We start from the raw sequence: 14,343 nt of genomic DNA, 5'->3' as shown, positions 1-14,343 counted from the left end.
CTGCTTTGGCAGGGGGGTTGGACTCGATGATCTCTAGAGGTCCCTTCCAACCCCTATAATTCTGTGATTCTGTGATTCTGTGAAACTCTCGCCCAATGCAGCCACTATAGAACGCCCGAGGCGAGAGCCCTCCCTAGGGCACAGCGCTGCTGTTTGGAGGGTTTTAGCTGCCGTGCACCAGCCGAGACCCCCCATTGCAGAAGTGCTTGACCCCAACAACTTCCTGTGGCAAGGCACTCTGCAGCGGATTGTCTTTGCCTGCCCCAGAGTTATTTAATTTCCTTCCTTTGGGTCCCTACAGCCCATGGGGTCTCGCCTGACAAAACGCACGCTCAACTTTTTTGCTTTTGTCACTTCCCTTCTTATACTTTCTTGGACTATAAATATAGCTATAGTCACTAAATCACATTTATAGCTAGAGAGAAGAAAGTGATTTAAATATCACTTTTAAACAGAGGGGGCACTTCTCGCTGTTAGTAGGGACACGGTGTTTTCCGTGCGTCCGCCCCTCCACCTCCTCCGCACTTCTGGCAGCGGGGCAGTCGGATCCCGGTAACTATTAACCACACTGTCAACATGGGTTAGCGGGACGGCGGCGTGGGGCAGTGTCCCCGCGGTCCCCCGTGGGGCGGAAGGCGGCCGAGGGCTCGGCATCATGGCGGTTGGGGCACTCACCTCGCTGCGCTGGAGCTGGAAGAAGCTGTTGAGATAGCTGGAGCTGAGCGAAGAGCCCAGCTCCGGGGGGCTCTTGGTGTATCCGAGGTCGGGGTGCTGCGAGGAGGAGGGCTCGGGGCGGAAGGCATCGAAGGCGCTTGCCTGGTGCGTGTCTTGCAGAGAGAGATAGACCCAGTTGAGGAGCTGGGCGGGCTGGTACACGGACGCGGCGCTGGTGTCGATGGCTGACAACAAGCTCATCTTTTCCTCGAGCGGCGGCCGCCTCCGAGTTGCCGCTCCCGCTCCGGCCGCGTCCCCGTCCCCGCGCGGGCCGCCTCCTCCCGCCGCCCAGAGGACGGGCCGGGGGCTTGCCGCTCCCCGCTTGCTGCCCTACGGCCCGCGGAGCCCGCCCAGCCCCAGCGCTCCGCGCCGCACAGGCATCGCTGCCGCCGCCCGCGGGCTGCGCAGGAAACTTTCCGCGCTCTGCTCCGGGCCCCGCTATCTGTCTTTATTCCCACTCCCGCAGGCACGGCCGGGGAGGAGCCGCCGGCGCTCCCATACGCCTCCCGCCCGCCACGGGGTGCGGGGCCGGGCGGGGCTCTGATTCGGCCGCCTCCGCGCCCGCCCCGGCCCGGTGTCCCCGCACGGGGCGCGCCGGCAGGCGGGCTCGCTCGGCCCGGGGCTTCCTTTTCCTCTTTCCTGCGACAGCTGCCGCACACGCGGCCGACCCCGGGGCTGCTCTCTCGGGGCCGTTGCGGAGCGGGCGAGCCCCTCTCGGTGCCCCGGCGTCGCGCTCCTTGCTGGAATCCGCAGCGAGAGATGCCCGCTCGTTCACCCTCAGCCAGAGGCGCAGTTTACAGAAGCTCCCTGGCTGCGAGCGGTGCCAGGCCCTGCTGAGGGCCAGGATTTCCCAAATAAGGCGGCGAGCGTGCCGTGTTCCGCTGGAACCCCGCTAGGCTGCCGCGGCCTTTTAAGGAGTCGGCAGCACGAGGGGGTGATGGACGATCGTGCTCTTAGGAAGGAGCCTCAGCGGTAAGCTGGTGGTTCTCAACAGAAGTTCCTAAAATAAATAAATAAAAATAAAAACCCAACACTTTCATTACTTAGATAAAATAAAAATCTGACCTTTGAAACTTCAGAGTTGGCATCCAGGTTTGCCATAATGAGTCGCACATCCCTGTTACATTGGAGGAACGACCACTGTACTGAGTGCAATGGGAAATAAAGGCTGGCATGCGCACAGCAGTTAACTCATCAGCTGCAAACCTGACAGGTAGATGCACCCTTCTGCTGAAAGCAGGCAGGCAGCTGCACAGCTGACTGGTTGCAGGAGTGTGAGCAAAGGTGGGAGTTGCAAAGCTGCAGAGCCAGGTCAGGTTTGGAACAACTGGAAGCAACCTGGGCTCCTTTAATGGTGCTAATTTGTATATTTATTTTAGAAGAGAAAGTTCTTGCAGCGTGGATCCAATCCACTTGTGAGCTCTTGGTTTACAAGCACCTCTGGGAGCTTCTGAATGTTTTCATGTCAGCTCAAAAAGGTACAGGCTGTGCTGGGCAGTACAGAGGGTCTCAGTTGTCCATGGCACAAATCATGGGGACAGAGAACCTGAATCAAACTGCGCTCAAACTCAAACAATTGCTTAAGGTATTATTCAAACAAAAAAAGAGTTTGAACTAGGTTTAATGACATAAATTATGGATGAGGGTTTTACTATATTTGCTGGTAAATGGAAAAAGAAGAAATAAAGCTCAGTTTTGAGAAGCCTGCTTTCTGGTGAGAGGTGATGGTCATATCAGGGCAAAGCTCTGGGTTTGCAGTTGTGGAATGGTATGGGCATATTAATTCCTTCCTTAATGACACTTTGCATTTTTATCACTTCCTTCTTTTACCTGATAAACTAAGGAAACACACTTTGGTTAGGCTGTTCACTCCCATAATGATACAGTGAAGCTCAAGGTTACTCTGAGGAAGCAGGAAACAGAATGTAGCAGGGTTCCACCAGTGACATAGAGTGGTGGAGGTGATACAAGGTCTCACCAGTGCTTGAAGATTATACAAAGTCTCACCAGTGCTTTGGGTATGTTTGCAGTTCCTCCTGGACAGTAGGCCTGCTGGATTCCACTCAGGTGGAGGATTGAGTGCTTTGTTCAGCCAAGAGCTGAGAAAGGGAAAGATGGCAGATGCCTCTGCTGTGAGTGGTTCAACCAAGGAGCGCTTGAGCTTAGGGATGTGGCTGCCATCCTGGTCTGCTGCTGCAGCCCCTTCTGGAATTAATTTCTGTGGAAGTCTTCCCCTCTTTCTGTGTTGAATGCTGCTCTTAGCTTAGCAAAATGCCACTACCACATTTGCAGATGTCCAGTGATCATCAAGATGATGTCTTTTTTCCTTCCAAGTCTCCTCCTTGTACACCTCTAGAAGTCATCAATGGAAGAGGAGGGGATGAGTGCAGTGGGCACTGCAGCAGATGTGTCACAGTTGAGGAAAAAAAATGTGGTGAAGTTCAGTTTTGTCAGTTGTTCTCTGAAAGGTGTGTGGGGGAAATAACCTATGAGGCAGCCCAATGGCTGCAAGATGCCCTCAGCATGTGTGCTCAGCTTCTACTGATCATGTTGGGCTGGAATGTAAGCAACATCGGCTGTGTGGATTGTGCATCAGCTGCATGGTGCTGGAACAGTAGTTTGTTTATCCTCCTGGTCTTACTTGTGTGTAGTGTTAATGAAGTCAGAAAACAACCAGAATTCTAATATGAAACTTTAAATGGTTTTCATGGCTTGGGTGACTTGGTAACAGTCTTGAAAGAGGTCAAAGTCAAATGTACAGAGTGAATGCAGCCCACTCATCCCAATTCTGTTCCCCAAGCAGCAGGTCACTGTGCAATTTATTAGTGTCATGTAGCTGCTCACCTCAGCGAGCTGGGCCTCTTGCAGCTGCTCTCTGCCAGAGGAATTTTTGCAAGACTGAGGAACAGAACCATCAACTTCTGGCCAGGAATCATGTCATTAATCCAGGTAGTTGTGTTCCTTCTTTCAGTGTCCACATCTTTAGAAGGTGTCAGCCATTAACCTGTGCTGTGCTTCCTAATTGTGTTTATGTTAGGATTTCGTTTGTTTGTTTAATGATATTCCATATTTTAAAAAAATGGGCGCATCCTACTAGAAAATGTCCTAGATTCTCATCCTTTTAAAAAAGATCTTGGCCTGATTTGCTGTCATCTTAGTTTAGCTCCATCAAGGAGAAGATGGAAGTAACATCTAAACATGGCAATAAGAGTGGTTAGCTTGAGCCCATGGCTGAACCCAGGCACACACACTGCAATGGGCCCCTCAGCTGTAGCACAGCAGGAATATTCTAAGTGAAGTTTTTTCTTGTGCTACAGTAGAGATTCTTATCTTATGAAATAATTTAGCCATGCTATGGAAATAGTGCGTAAGCACTCTTCAGATTATGAGAAGGCATTTCAGTTTTACAGTTGTAATAACAGTACATCTTCCTGTGATGTTGCTCAGATCTGGATGTCAGGCACTTGTGCTTGCTATGTAGGCAGGACAGTTGTGCTGCCAGAAATGAAGCACAGTATAAACCAAGCGTTGTAAAAGTTAGACTAGGAAATGTAACCTATCATTATGTACAGAAGTCAAAATGCCTGTTTTCTTCCTCTAAGCAGAAGTGATGTAAAAGTGCTCTTCCTCCTAGAGCTTTGACATAGAAGGTTCTGGAAATGAACAAATATGAATTTAAAGCTTATCATCTGTAGACTTTTATTAAATATGTACCATATGCAAAACTGATTTGCTGTGGGTAGTGTGCCAAGCACAGCTCCTAAGTCTGCCTAAAACCACAAAGTGGATAATTGCTGTAACAGACCCTTGCTGAGCACATGGTTCTGCACCTGGCCAGCTTATGGTTTCAAGTCTTGGGGCCTCCCCACTTGCTCTAGGTTAGCATGTCTGTGCATTGCTGAATTGTTGCATGAAAGCCATAGTTAATATGTGTTGCCGCATGAGGAATACTGCTTTTAGTGTTTTTTAGTGGTTTGGAGTTTTTTAAAGAAGGAGGTGTTTTTGTTTTTGTTTGGCTTTGCATTGTTCTACAAACATCTCTTCTGACTCTTCTGCTGCTGGACAGATTTCTGGAGTGTTCTGTTTATTTCACATTAAAAGACAGAAGGCCTTGTCCCTACTGCTGATCTAAGAGTTCAGCATCCCTGACCAAAGCAGTAGCTGAGGCATGGTACTCAGCCCATCCTATCCCCTTGCTCTCACTTGCTTCAGGAATTCAATGGAGACAGGAAAGGCAGGAGAGTAGAGGGGAGGGAGGGAAGACAGGCACAGCAGCATCCCCATCCAGGGAGCAGCACATTGTTCTGCCAGCATGTATAAATGTCTCTGAGTTTGCACATTGTGGCAGAACAAGGCTAAAGAAAAGAGGAGAGCAATGACAGCAAGGAGAAGAAAACAGCAGAGACAGAAATAAACGAAAGGATGATGTACAGATGGCATGGTTCAGCACTGGATAATAAGAGGGAGCACGTGGTGCCTATGAACAGAGCAGTGTGTTGGGGCTGGAGTTGCAGTTTGATTTTTGGTAGTGGACTGTCTATGTGTTGTGGAAGTAGCGACTGCCTTAGGTCAGCTCAGCTCTGGGAGTAGTGTTTTGTCCACGGCCTACCAGCCTTGTGGCACTGCAGTTGTCTTGCAGTCTGTCACTGCCTCCTGCTTTAATGCCACATTCTCACTGGTTTCCTCTCAGTGTCGTCTTTAAGCTCTATTGGAAATTTTGCTTTCTCTGTGTTATCCCATGTTTCCACGAGGTTGGGTAACAGAACAAGGAGTTTTTTCACTGCAGTGTAGGAATATCATTCGCTGTGACTTCTGGGGCTGTGTTGAGTCTAGACCAGACATTTCTCATGTTTAGCCCTACCCCTGTTCCAGGAAAGCTTGTTTCCTGGTTACTTTGAGTTGACACAGTATTTATATCGGAATTGGAAAGTCTCCAAGGAGGTTTCAGGCACTTCTTTACGTAAAAACTGCAGACACTTGAAGACAAGAGATTTTGTTTTTATGTTCTAGAACAAGGTTCTTTGTTTCGGGTAAGGTCTCTCTCTTTGCCTCAGTCAGCATACCTCGCATACCCATCAAATTTTCTCAGATGTTCTAGAAAATCTCTTACCTATATCACCTGGCTCTCAGTTGTCTGATGCTGGCAATATCTGTGTACAGCTCTGAGCAGGCAGAAGCTGCTACCCAACACCATCTCATCAAGGGCCCAGAGTCATCAGCTTTTACATCTGATGGCATTTTGGGTCCTGAATCTGTTCTGGTATGGGGTTTCATGAAGACAGTTATGTTGCTGCAGGCATAAATATGACTAGGCTGCTCTGGTGTAGAAATTTATATACATACATTTATCAGCTATAGGTAAAAATAATTGTATTCTTCATTTTCTCTGTACCATCCTAGGTGAGAAAGATGAAGCTACAGTGGAGATTACAGTAAAGAAGTATAGGTAATTAAGTTGTAAGGAAAAGTAAATCCCACTCTACTGATGTCAAGTTGGAATATTTTGAGCAATATTATTCATTTGGAAAGTTTTTGGTTTGGATTTTGGTTTTGTTTAGGTGCTGTTGTTTCCTTGTGTATTTTTAAATTTTGTTTTGTCTACTAATTTGAAACTTAATTTTTAAACCCTGCATGTATTTAGACACATCTGATAAGTCTTACAGTGCACCTGCTGAGATGAAGCTGGCACCAAGCCACGCATATTGACCTGACCCTTTCCCATCCACATTCAGTCAGGTGAGTAACTTTCCCCACATAAAGGATCAAACAAGCCTGCTAGTGTCTGTCTTATACTCAGCTGTTAATTTGAAGGTGCTAACATGCACCATCTGGTCCTGCAAGGATAGGATTAGTCAAGCATACCATTACCACTAATAACCTGTTGAATGAAAAGTAAAAATGAAAGCTGAGGAAATCTGCTAGGGTGTAACTGCTCCAAAATTAACTTTCCAGCATTTCTGTATTATGGAATGTCCTGTTTGCCAGGAAACATCAAGAACCAATGAATGGATGATGTATTTTTTGACAAAACAGTATGGGGTCCTTTTTCCCACTGTCATTGTTGACTGCCCCTTGTCTCAGCCAGCCCACAGGACTGGAAGTCCTTTTCCAGCCAGCATGCCCACATTGTGGCCTCTGCCACAGAACCACTGTCTCTGTGGAAAGAACAATCATCCTTATCCAGGCTTCTGGAGATGCTTCTTAAATATGTGTCAAAACTGAATCACTCAGGTAAGTAAGGATATTGAGAAAATGGAGGGATATCCTGTTATAATCCTAATACTCACCTTAAAGACCATGACTTGTGTATTTTTACATTGAGAAAATATAAATGAGAGATAGAAAACCTGATTTTCAACTTTTTTGTGATGGCTTCCCTCTATACTAATTGTCTTCCCCATCTTGAGGGGGAACACCTTTCAGGAAGGCGTCTTTAACTCACAAGCACTGATGACATGCTGATGATGTTAAAGTGCTGCAGCTTCCTGCCATTGCCAAATTCCAACTTTCTTAATGGCACAGTTACATATTGCACAGACAAAAAATGTTTCCCATCCCTCAGCCAAGATCTTAGTAAAGAAATGTTTTTGGTATTTATAGTTTGCTTTTATGCAATCACTGTTGTGTTTTAAATGAAGGAGAGGGTGTTGAGTGAGAGCTCAGTGGCTGTTAAATGGCCTGTGTTCAGTCCTTTCCTTAAAAATAACATTAGAAATGGGTTTTTATATACTGTTCTGAAAAATAGGGAACTGTCAAGCACATATTACTCCCAAGTATGAAATGCACATTTTGTTTCTGTAACCAGAAAGTAAGGGTATGAGCTGTTGTCCCCCATCAACAAGAGCCAGAGGGGCTATACAGAAACTTAATGCTCTGGCTAATTGCTGGAGTAATGTCCCACCTGCTACTCATTTTGCTTCCAGCAAGAACATGTGTGTTCTGACTCTATTTATATAAAAGCACAGCAAAGTGAGGATGACACACCTCCACACTGAGGTCTAGTATAGGAAGGGGTCATGCTTTTCAGCCAAATTTTTTCTAGGTCACCAGCGCCTTGAATGAAGAAGTCAGTATCCTGCATCTGTTCTTGTCTCTTGCCAGATGTCTCAAGGTGAGATAAGAGGATTCATGCAGCTAAGGGAAAAAAAATTATCTGTACTGTGTTTTTTGTGAGTCACCTTAATAAATAAATAAATAAATCAGGCCTCCCTTGACAAACTGAATGCTATGAAGAGGTTTCACTTGGCTTGGATTTATGCATAGTTAGTAAAGAATTTAACGATATTCTAGAGCAAATGTCCTTTGTTTAACTTCTTTTAAACCTTTTCCCTTGCTGATCTGAAAACATGAGTGTGCTGCAAATATTATGATTCTCTTAGAAAACTTCTGAGAACTGACAGTGACAGCTAATATCCCTAGTAAAATGTTGTGGTTTGGCTTTGATTTGTGGTTAACTGTGGCTAGATTGGCAGCTGGAGGTACAATTTGCAGAAGTACTTCCAAAATTATGATTCATTTCCAGTTGTAGTTGGACAGATTGAACTGGGTTCAGGCTTGGTTTGATTCTCTCGTCTGAAATACCTGTATCTTGTATTGTTTCTGCATTTCAAAGGTTCTCTTGTTCTCTCTGCTGTCATAGTTATGCAATTGTAATTCTTTCATAAAGAAAGGCTCTAGAAGGCCAGTGAATAAATAATTCATGGCATACCCCCTAAATATCTGCTTTCTGGATAGCTTGAAGGCTGTATGTTAGCAGGAGGCTTAGGTTACATTGGGACATTTTTTAACTGACAGTCACACTTTTAAAATGAATAATTGTGTTTGATCATAATAGCAGCCAGTCTGCAAGGACTCATAAATTCCACTGAGTTACCAGAGATATGGCTTAGTCTGCTTGGAATCCATAATGCATTTTTAATTGGGCTATTATGGCTCCATGGTACCTGTATATTCCATTGAAAAATTGAAAAACTTTCTATTACAATTCAATAGAAACCTAAAGAGTCATAAATCCCTCTTGGGTTTCTTGAGTTGATTTTCTTGGCTTGGGGTAACTCCCAGAGACTGGAGAAAAAGGCTTCACTTTTTTGATCTGCTTGTTCAGTCATTTGTTTTCCCCCACTGAACTTTCCCTTATCAGTAAACTCTTTGTTCCCTCTCTTACTCTGTAACAATTTGAGTGCTTGTTGTTTTGAAAGCCTTTTGGGGGGAGTAACACTCCAACCAGCACTGCAACTGGGTGGATAACATAAGGTGACATCTGCTCTAGAAGTACTGTGGCTATTTCTTAAGGGAGGTCAATGGGTCTGATATCCACACTACTTATTTCGGGGACTTTTTCTTCTTCAAGATGAATCTAGTTTAGCAAGCTGGACTGAATGCCCTGTAGTAGTCAGAGCATATTTCAGCCCAGGCTTGTGATTCAGACATGTTGTGTGTGCTCTGATGTGAACAAAAACAAGGGAGAACAAGTGACAAGATTTGAGATGGGAATGTTAAAAAAATTGTTTAAAACAATGTTAACATCCAGCTGTTCTCTAGACGCACTTACCTGGGAGCAGTGCATGGCCTAAACTGTTCCTGTGGCTAGCTCTGTAGCAAAGGTGTGGTATATCTGCATTTCCTCTGAGATGGTCTTAGGAACTGACAGCAAATTCCTTTTGTTCCCCTCCCACCTATTTGGGATGGATTATAGAGGTGTTCTCTTGCAGCTTTTTTTTTTTTTCTTCCTCCATGCTTTTTTCCTTGTGGAAGTTGAAGGAAAACTATAAACTTGACATTACTGTTAATAAGAGTTCCAAAATGACAAGCTGTCCCTCTTGTGATTTTGTGGGACATGGAATACTGTGTGAATCCTTGCTGCGTTGGAATTCCAGCAGTCACAAAGCATTTCTGAGTACAGCTTGTCTTTGCTCATACTTTCACGCTTTCACCATTATGTAGTTTATTTATCCCTTCTGCAAGGCCTCTGAAAGGATCCATGTTATGAATAATGGCCCAACTTAGTTCTGATAATCACTTATTTGCTTGGAATGGAATTAAAACTATGCATTATTTGACACAGGACACTGAACAGCCATCAAGTCAGGATGTTGTCAGTGATGTGGGGCAAGTTACAACTAACAAGGGCAGAATAGAATTATTCTATCCTATTCTCTTCAGGTTCTAAAAATAACATTTTTCCTTAATGACTTTCCACTGAATGGTACTCCAGAATTACTATTTTATCAATACATAAAAAGAGTGAGTGCAGCCACCAGAAAAATGTTATAAAATCAGCTGTGTAGACACAGAAGCTGAACAGCTTGACCGTGGGTAATAGTGGCCCCATGGCAGGCAGAGGCAGCCAAAGCAGTGACCTAGAATTTTGTACTTGAGCCACTAAACCACATAGCAACAATTTGATGAGTGTCCTTTGACAATGGAGGTGTTGGAAATACATTCTCTCCCTTGAAAAAAACGTTCTACATTTGGGATGCAGTGTTCTACCCTGCCTTCTCCACTGAAACAAGAACAGTATGTATTTTAAAAAATAAATAAATAAAAATCCTAGCTGGTCAGTTCTGATTTTTGTTGCTGTTCCATTGAGTTTTTACTAAGATCTGGACACATGAAGAATATTTTTCCTTTGGGTCATCAAACTGCTTATCTCTGTGCTGGTTCCTGCTCCTTTCTCTAGGCTGCTAAAGATGGTGGTGCTCCCTGGGCAGGAAGGGTGACATTTTCTGAGCCATTCCCTCTACCCTGTCTTGCAACAAAAGTTTAAGGGGAATGGTTTCCTCCATTTATTGGGATTTAAGAGTGGCTGTGTTTGAGTGATGGGCACTACTGCAGATGTGTGAAAGCCTTTATTTGCATTTTTCTTTTCTTGTTACCCTGCTCAGGCAGTGTTGCCAAGTTGCACCTCTCTCAAGTGTGAGAAAGAACAGCACTGCAAAGCAGCGACTTTAAAGAGCCTGGCTGCATTTTGGCACCTGGTCACTGGGGATGGAATGTGTTTAAAACCTTAAGCCCCCTCCAGCTGTCTGTGGTGTACTTGTGGAAAACAACAATAACACTTTTCCTACTCTTCCTAGGGCCAGCTACGTCTGTTACAGTCAAGTAACCAAACAGTGTGATCTAGCACTGATATCCCTTCAAGCTAAACAGGGCACTATGGGAAGGGAAAGGAAACCAAAATGTTGGGCTGTGGTTCAGCTCCGCTTGGCCTCGCATGTGCTTGTGGCTTCCCAGTGCCTGCCCAGACCCTGCTGTTCCAGGGATAAGACAGTGATTTATTACAAGCTTTGTACTTTAAACAATTTTTCATTTAAAGTTCTGCTCTTACTGTCCAATTTATCCTCTTGCAGCAATGAAGGTACAGGGTACATATGAGAAGGGTATTGTTTTTTTGTTTGTTTGTTTGTTTTTCTGTGGGGTACTATTTAAAATAAAACAATACATAAAACCACCCTAGCCTGTGGTGAGAGCTCTGTTTGCAAACCATTTTCCTACATTTTACGTGGAATATCTCCAGCTCCCTCTTTTGCAGTGGTTGCTTAGTTCCCAGAACTAGTAAGCCCCTCTTTTTTCCTACAAGAGGAAGGCTCTGGGCCTGCTGCAATTGCTCCCAGCATCCTGACTCTACCTGGAGTGCTTCCATCTCCTGGAACCAGCCCAGTGTCTGCTCTGCAAACCACAGTGTGCATAGTTTTGGTTGTTAAAAGTATTAAAGATTTACTTTGTTAAATGTACCTGTGTAAGAGTTCAAGTGTTGACAGTTCCTACTAGTATATGAAGCAGATTTATTTGGATTTGACTTTACGCTTGATGCCCATTAACATTTTAATTTAAAGATTTTATTTTACAAGGTTGATAAATCTTTTCTTTAGTAACCTTAATCCTTGTGTCTTTTTGCATAATAACATTTAGGTATTTATAGTGCATTTCAGTTCAAGGCACCACAGAATGTTCTTTTCCTCTTAATTCCTCCTTGTTCCTCTATTTCTCTTTGGATGAGTGCTGTTTTGTGTATTTGTTTGCCCTGGCAGATTTGGTTTAAGTATTTCCAGATTTATATTTGCAAGTGATTTTTGTGATTTTTTTGTTTTTTATTATCTTTATTTTTTTTAGAACAATAGCAACTTTGAAATCCCAAGCAAAAAATGCTGTGTGACTGAGAGGCTCATATTAACTTTATAGGAGAGCAGAACTCCCAGATCTTTCTACAAACATAAGTGTGAGAAATGTGAACATGTAAGTTACAGTATGTATGAGACCTGCCACCCACAGGACACCCAGCAGAGCTGAGGCAGGCTTTGTGTGCTCTTGTGATACTGAGGACAGTTGCTGGTTTCAGTGAATAGGAATGTCTCTGGGCACTTAGTCTCCCAATTTCTTTCTCATAAGAGTAGTAGGTAGCTCTGAGAAGGTAGTGTCTGGTTTCCACTACTTGAAGTCTGGATGTGAACCATTGACGTGGCTCACGAGTTCAGAGGTGTTAACCCCATGAAACTTCTTTTAGCTTTTAAAATAACACAGACCAAAAGCAATCAAAGAACAAAAAGCTGAGCAAGTCATTGCTTATGTACTGTACTACTAGGGCACTGGCTTTGTTTACTTTTTGTATTTTCTCTTTTTACTTTTAGCTGCTGCTGTATTGCCATCAGCATCTTGATCAGCACAGGGACATCCTGGCCTGCCCAGCACAGCCACCAAGGCTGTGGGGTCTCAGAGACAGTGTGAAGCTCTCTGCCAGGCTGGCCTTGCAGGGTACATGGTATTTTCCTGTCAGCTGGGTGTAAGTGATAGTTTGCATGGAGACTTCACTGAGAAGCCTCAGGTGGGGGAGAACAGGACTGAAACTCACTTTTCATCAACTCTGCACATTCATACACATTTGTGTACTCAAAAAAATACCCAATGGTTTATGCTGCCAACTAAAACAGCTGTATATAATAAATAGCCAGTCCTTCCTATATATTACTCCAATATACTGCTCCCATATGACCTACAGCATAAAAAAAAAATATTTGTAGAAAGGACTTGGCAAATAATTTTCAGAAGTTAATACATCTGAAAAATACAACAAAATTTAACAAAACAAAAATTGAAATTAATTATTGGGTTTTTCTTGAGGAATTCTTCAGAAATGTAATTTCACTACTCTTCTATTATCCAATCTTATATAAATATACCAATAGTGTGATTCATAAATGGAGATTTGATTATTCTAGTATTCATTTTTTATCATCTGTGGAAGAATGGATTTCATTTTTATGTTATTTCTACTGAAGAAGGAATTTATATGTATGTCTCTGGCTATGTGTGCATGCTCACAGCTAGTTATTTTCCTTATTTACGTTTATGAGAGAACTCTTCACAATGCCTTTTGAAAGGCACTCAAATTCTATTGTTGCCTGTTTCATTAGCTTATTTACGTACTGAAATAGTTGAAGGAGGGAGCAGATTTTTTTTTTTTTTTTTAAAGAAACTGTATTCTTTGAACGGTTGGTACCTTCTGTCTCAGTGTTGTCTCAATTGCTACCCCCTAAAATGTTTGTGATTGTTATAAATGAATGATTTATTATAGCCTGCAGTTACTTACTATGGTCAAGTATTGCATGCAATACATCTTGATGTTGACTAAAGCTATGTTCTCTGACACAGATGTTTTCCAAGTACACACATCTGTCTGATCATTTTACAGGTTTGCATTAGAAAGAAGATTCAGAGATTTAGGGGGAAAAATAAAAGAAAGGAATAGTAAAAGGCGGTCTGGATTACTTTTAAGAAATGGATTATTTTAAAAAAGTGAACAAACAAATATAGCTTACCAGCACAATGCTTTAAGGAACAATTTACAAGAACAAAATCATTAAACCTTAGTGTTCGTTGTTAGAAGAGATGTTTTTAACTATTAATTCTTTTCTCTAAAAACTTGCAAAATAGTTTGTCTGATTTGAAGCAGCATGCTTAGAAATACCTGGATTTTACCTTCTGCTCCAGATACCTTCTGTACCTGACTTAAGGATGAAGCATGAATCACTCAACTTTGCCCACTAGGAGTTATTGTTATTAGTCATTGACCTTTGTCCCCTGGCTTAAAAAATGAATATTGGGATGGTGCCTCCCACTCACTTCCTTTGGCCAGTGGTTACTTAAGGCCCAGTGACCATTTCTTGCTATACATGTGCTGTAAATTAATATCCTGAAAGGGTCTTGATGATCTGTCAGCAGTTCATTCAGATATTCCTTCTGAGCTTTCACTCAACATAAAGCACAATCTAAGCATAATGGTCTGTGGTGAGGTGGTGAGTTTTTTGTTATATTTTGTTTTCAGTAGTTTAGGATTAGGTCAGATTCTGTGAAAGATGATGTACAAATTTGACCAAAAAGTCAGTTTCCAATTTTTGACAGGAAAAGACAGCTTTACCACTGACAATTTTGTTTCGTAGTATTTTCACTTGTCTATATTGTCCAGTATCTGACACATCATATTGGATTTTGTGATTTAGCTCAAGTTAGCTCCTCTCTGAGAATTTGTCCAAAGCTCCCTGTATTTGCTCTTAATCTCTAGGGGTATATTAGGGAATTCATGATTCAGATGGCTCTGTTCTTGACCTATTATTATTTGTGTATCTTGTTTTA

General features: G+C 43.1%; 1 protein-coding gene across 1 annotated transcript in view; it reads right to left on the bottom strand.

Moving 5' to 3' along the window:
* Positions 1 to 1,190, bottom strand: part of ZCCHC24 (zinc finger CCHC-type containing 24) — a 106,445-nt gene extending 105,255 nt beyond the window's left edge. The window contains exon 1 of the mRNA XM_072340244.1: positions 676 to 1,190. Within this exon, the coding sequence (XP_072196345.1) occupies positions 676 to 915 (240 nt within the window). The 5' untranslated portion in view covers positions 916 to 1,190. The remainder of the gene's footprint in view (positions 1 to 675) is intronic.
* Positions 1,191 to 14,343: the final 13,153 nt, after the last annotated feature.

Source organism: Excalfactoria chinensis, chromosome 6 (assembly GCF_039878825.1).
Source record: "Excalfactoria chinensis isolate bCotChi1 chromosome 6, bCotChi1.hap2, whole genome shotgun sequence".
In the NCBI taxonomy this organism is placed as follows: domain Eukaryota; kingdom Metazoa; phylum Chordata; class Aves; order Galliformes; family Phasianidae; genus Excalfactoria; species Excalfactoria chinensis.
This window is presented reverse-complemented; position numbering and strand designations above follow the sequence as displayed.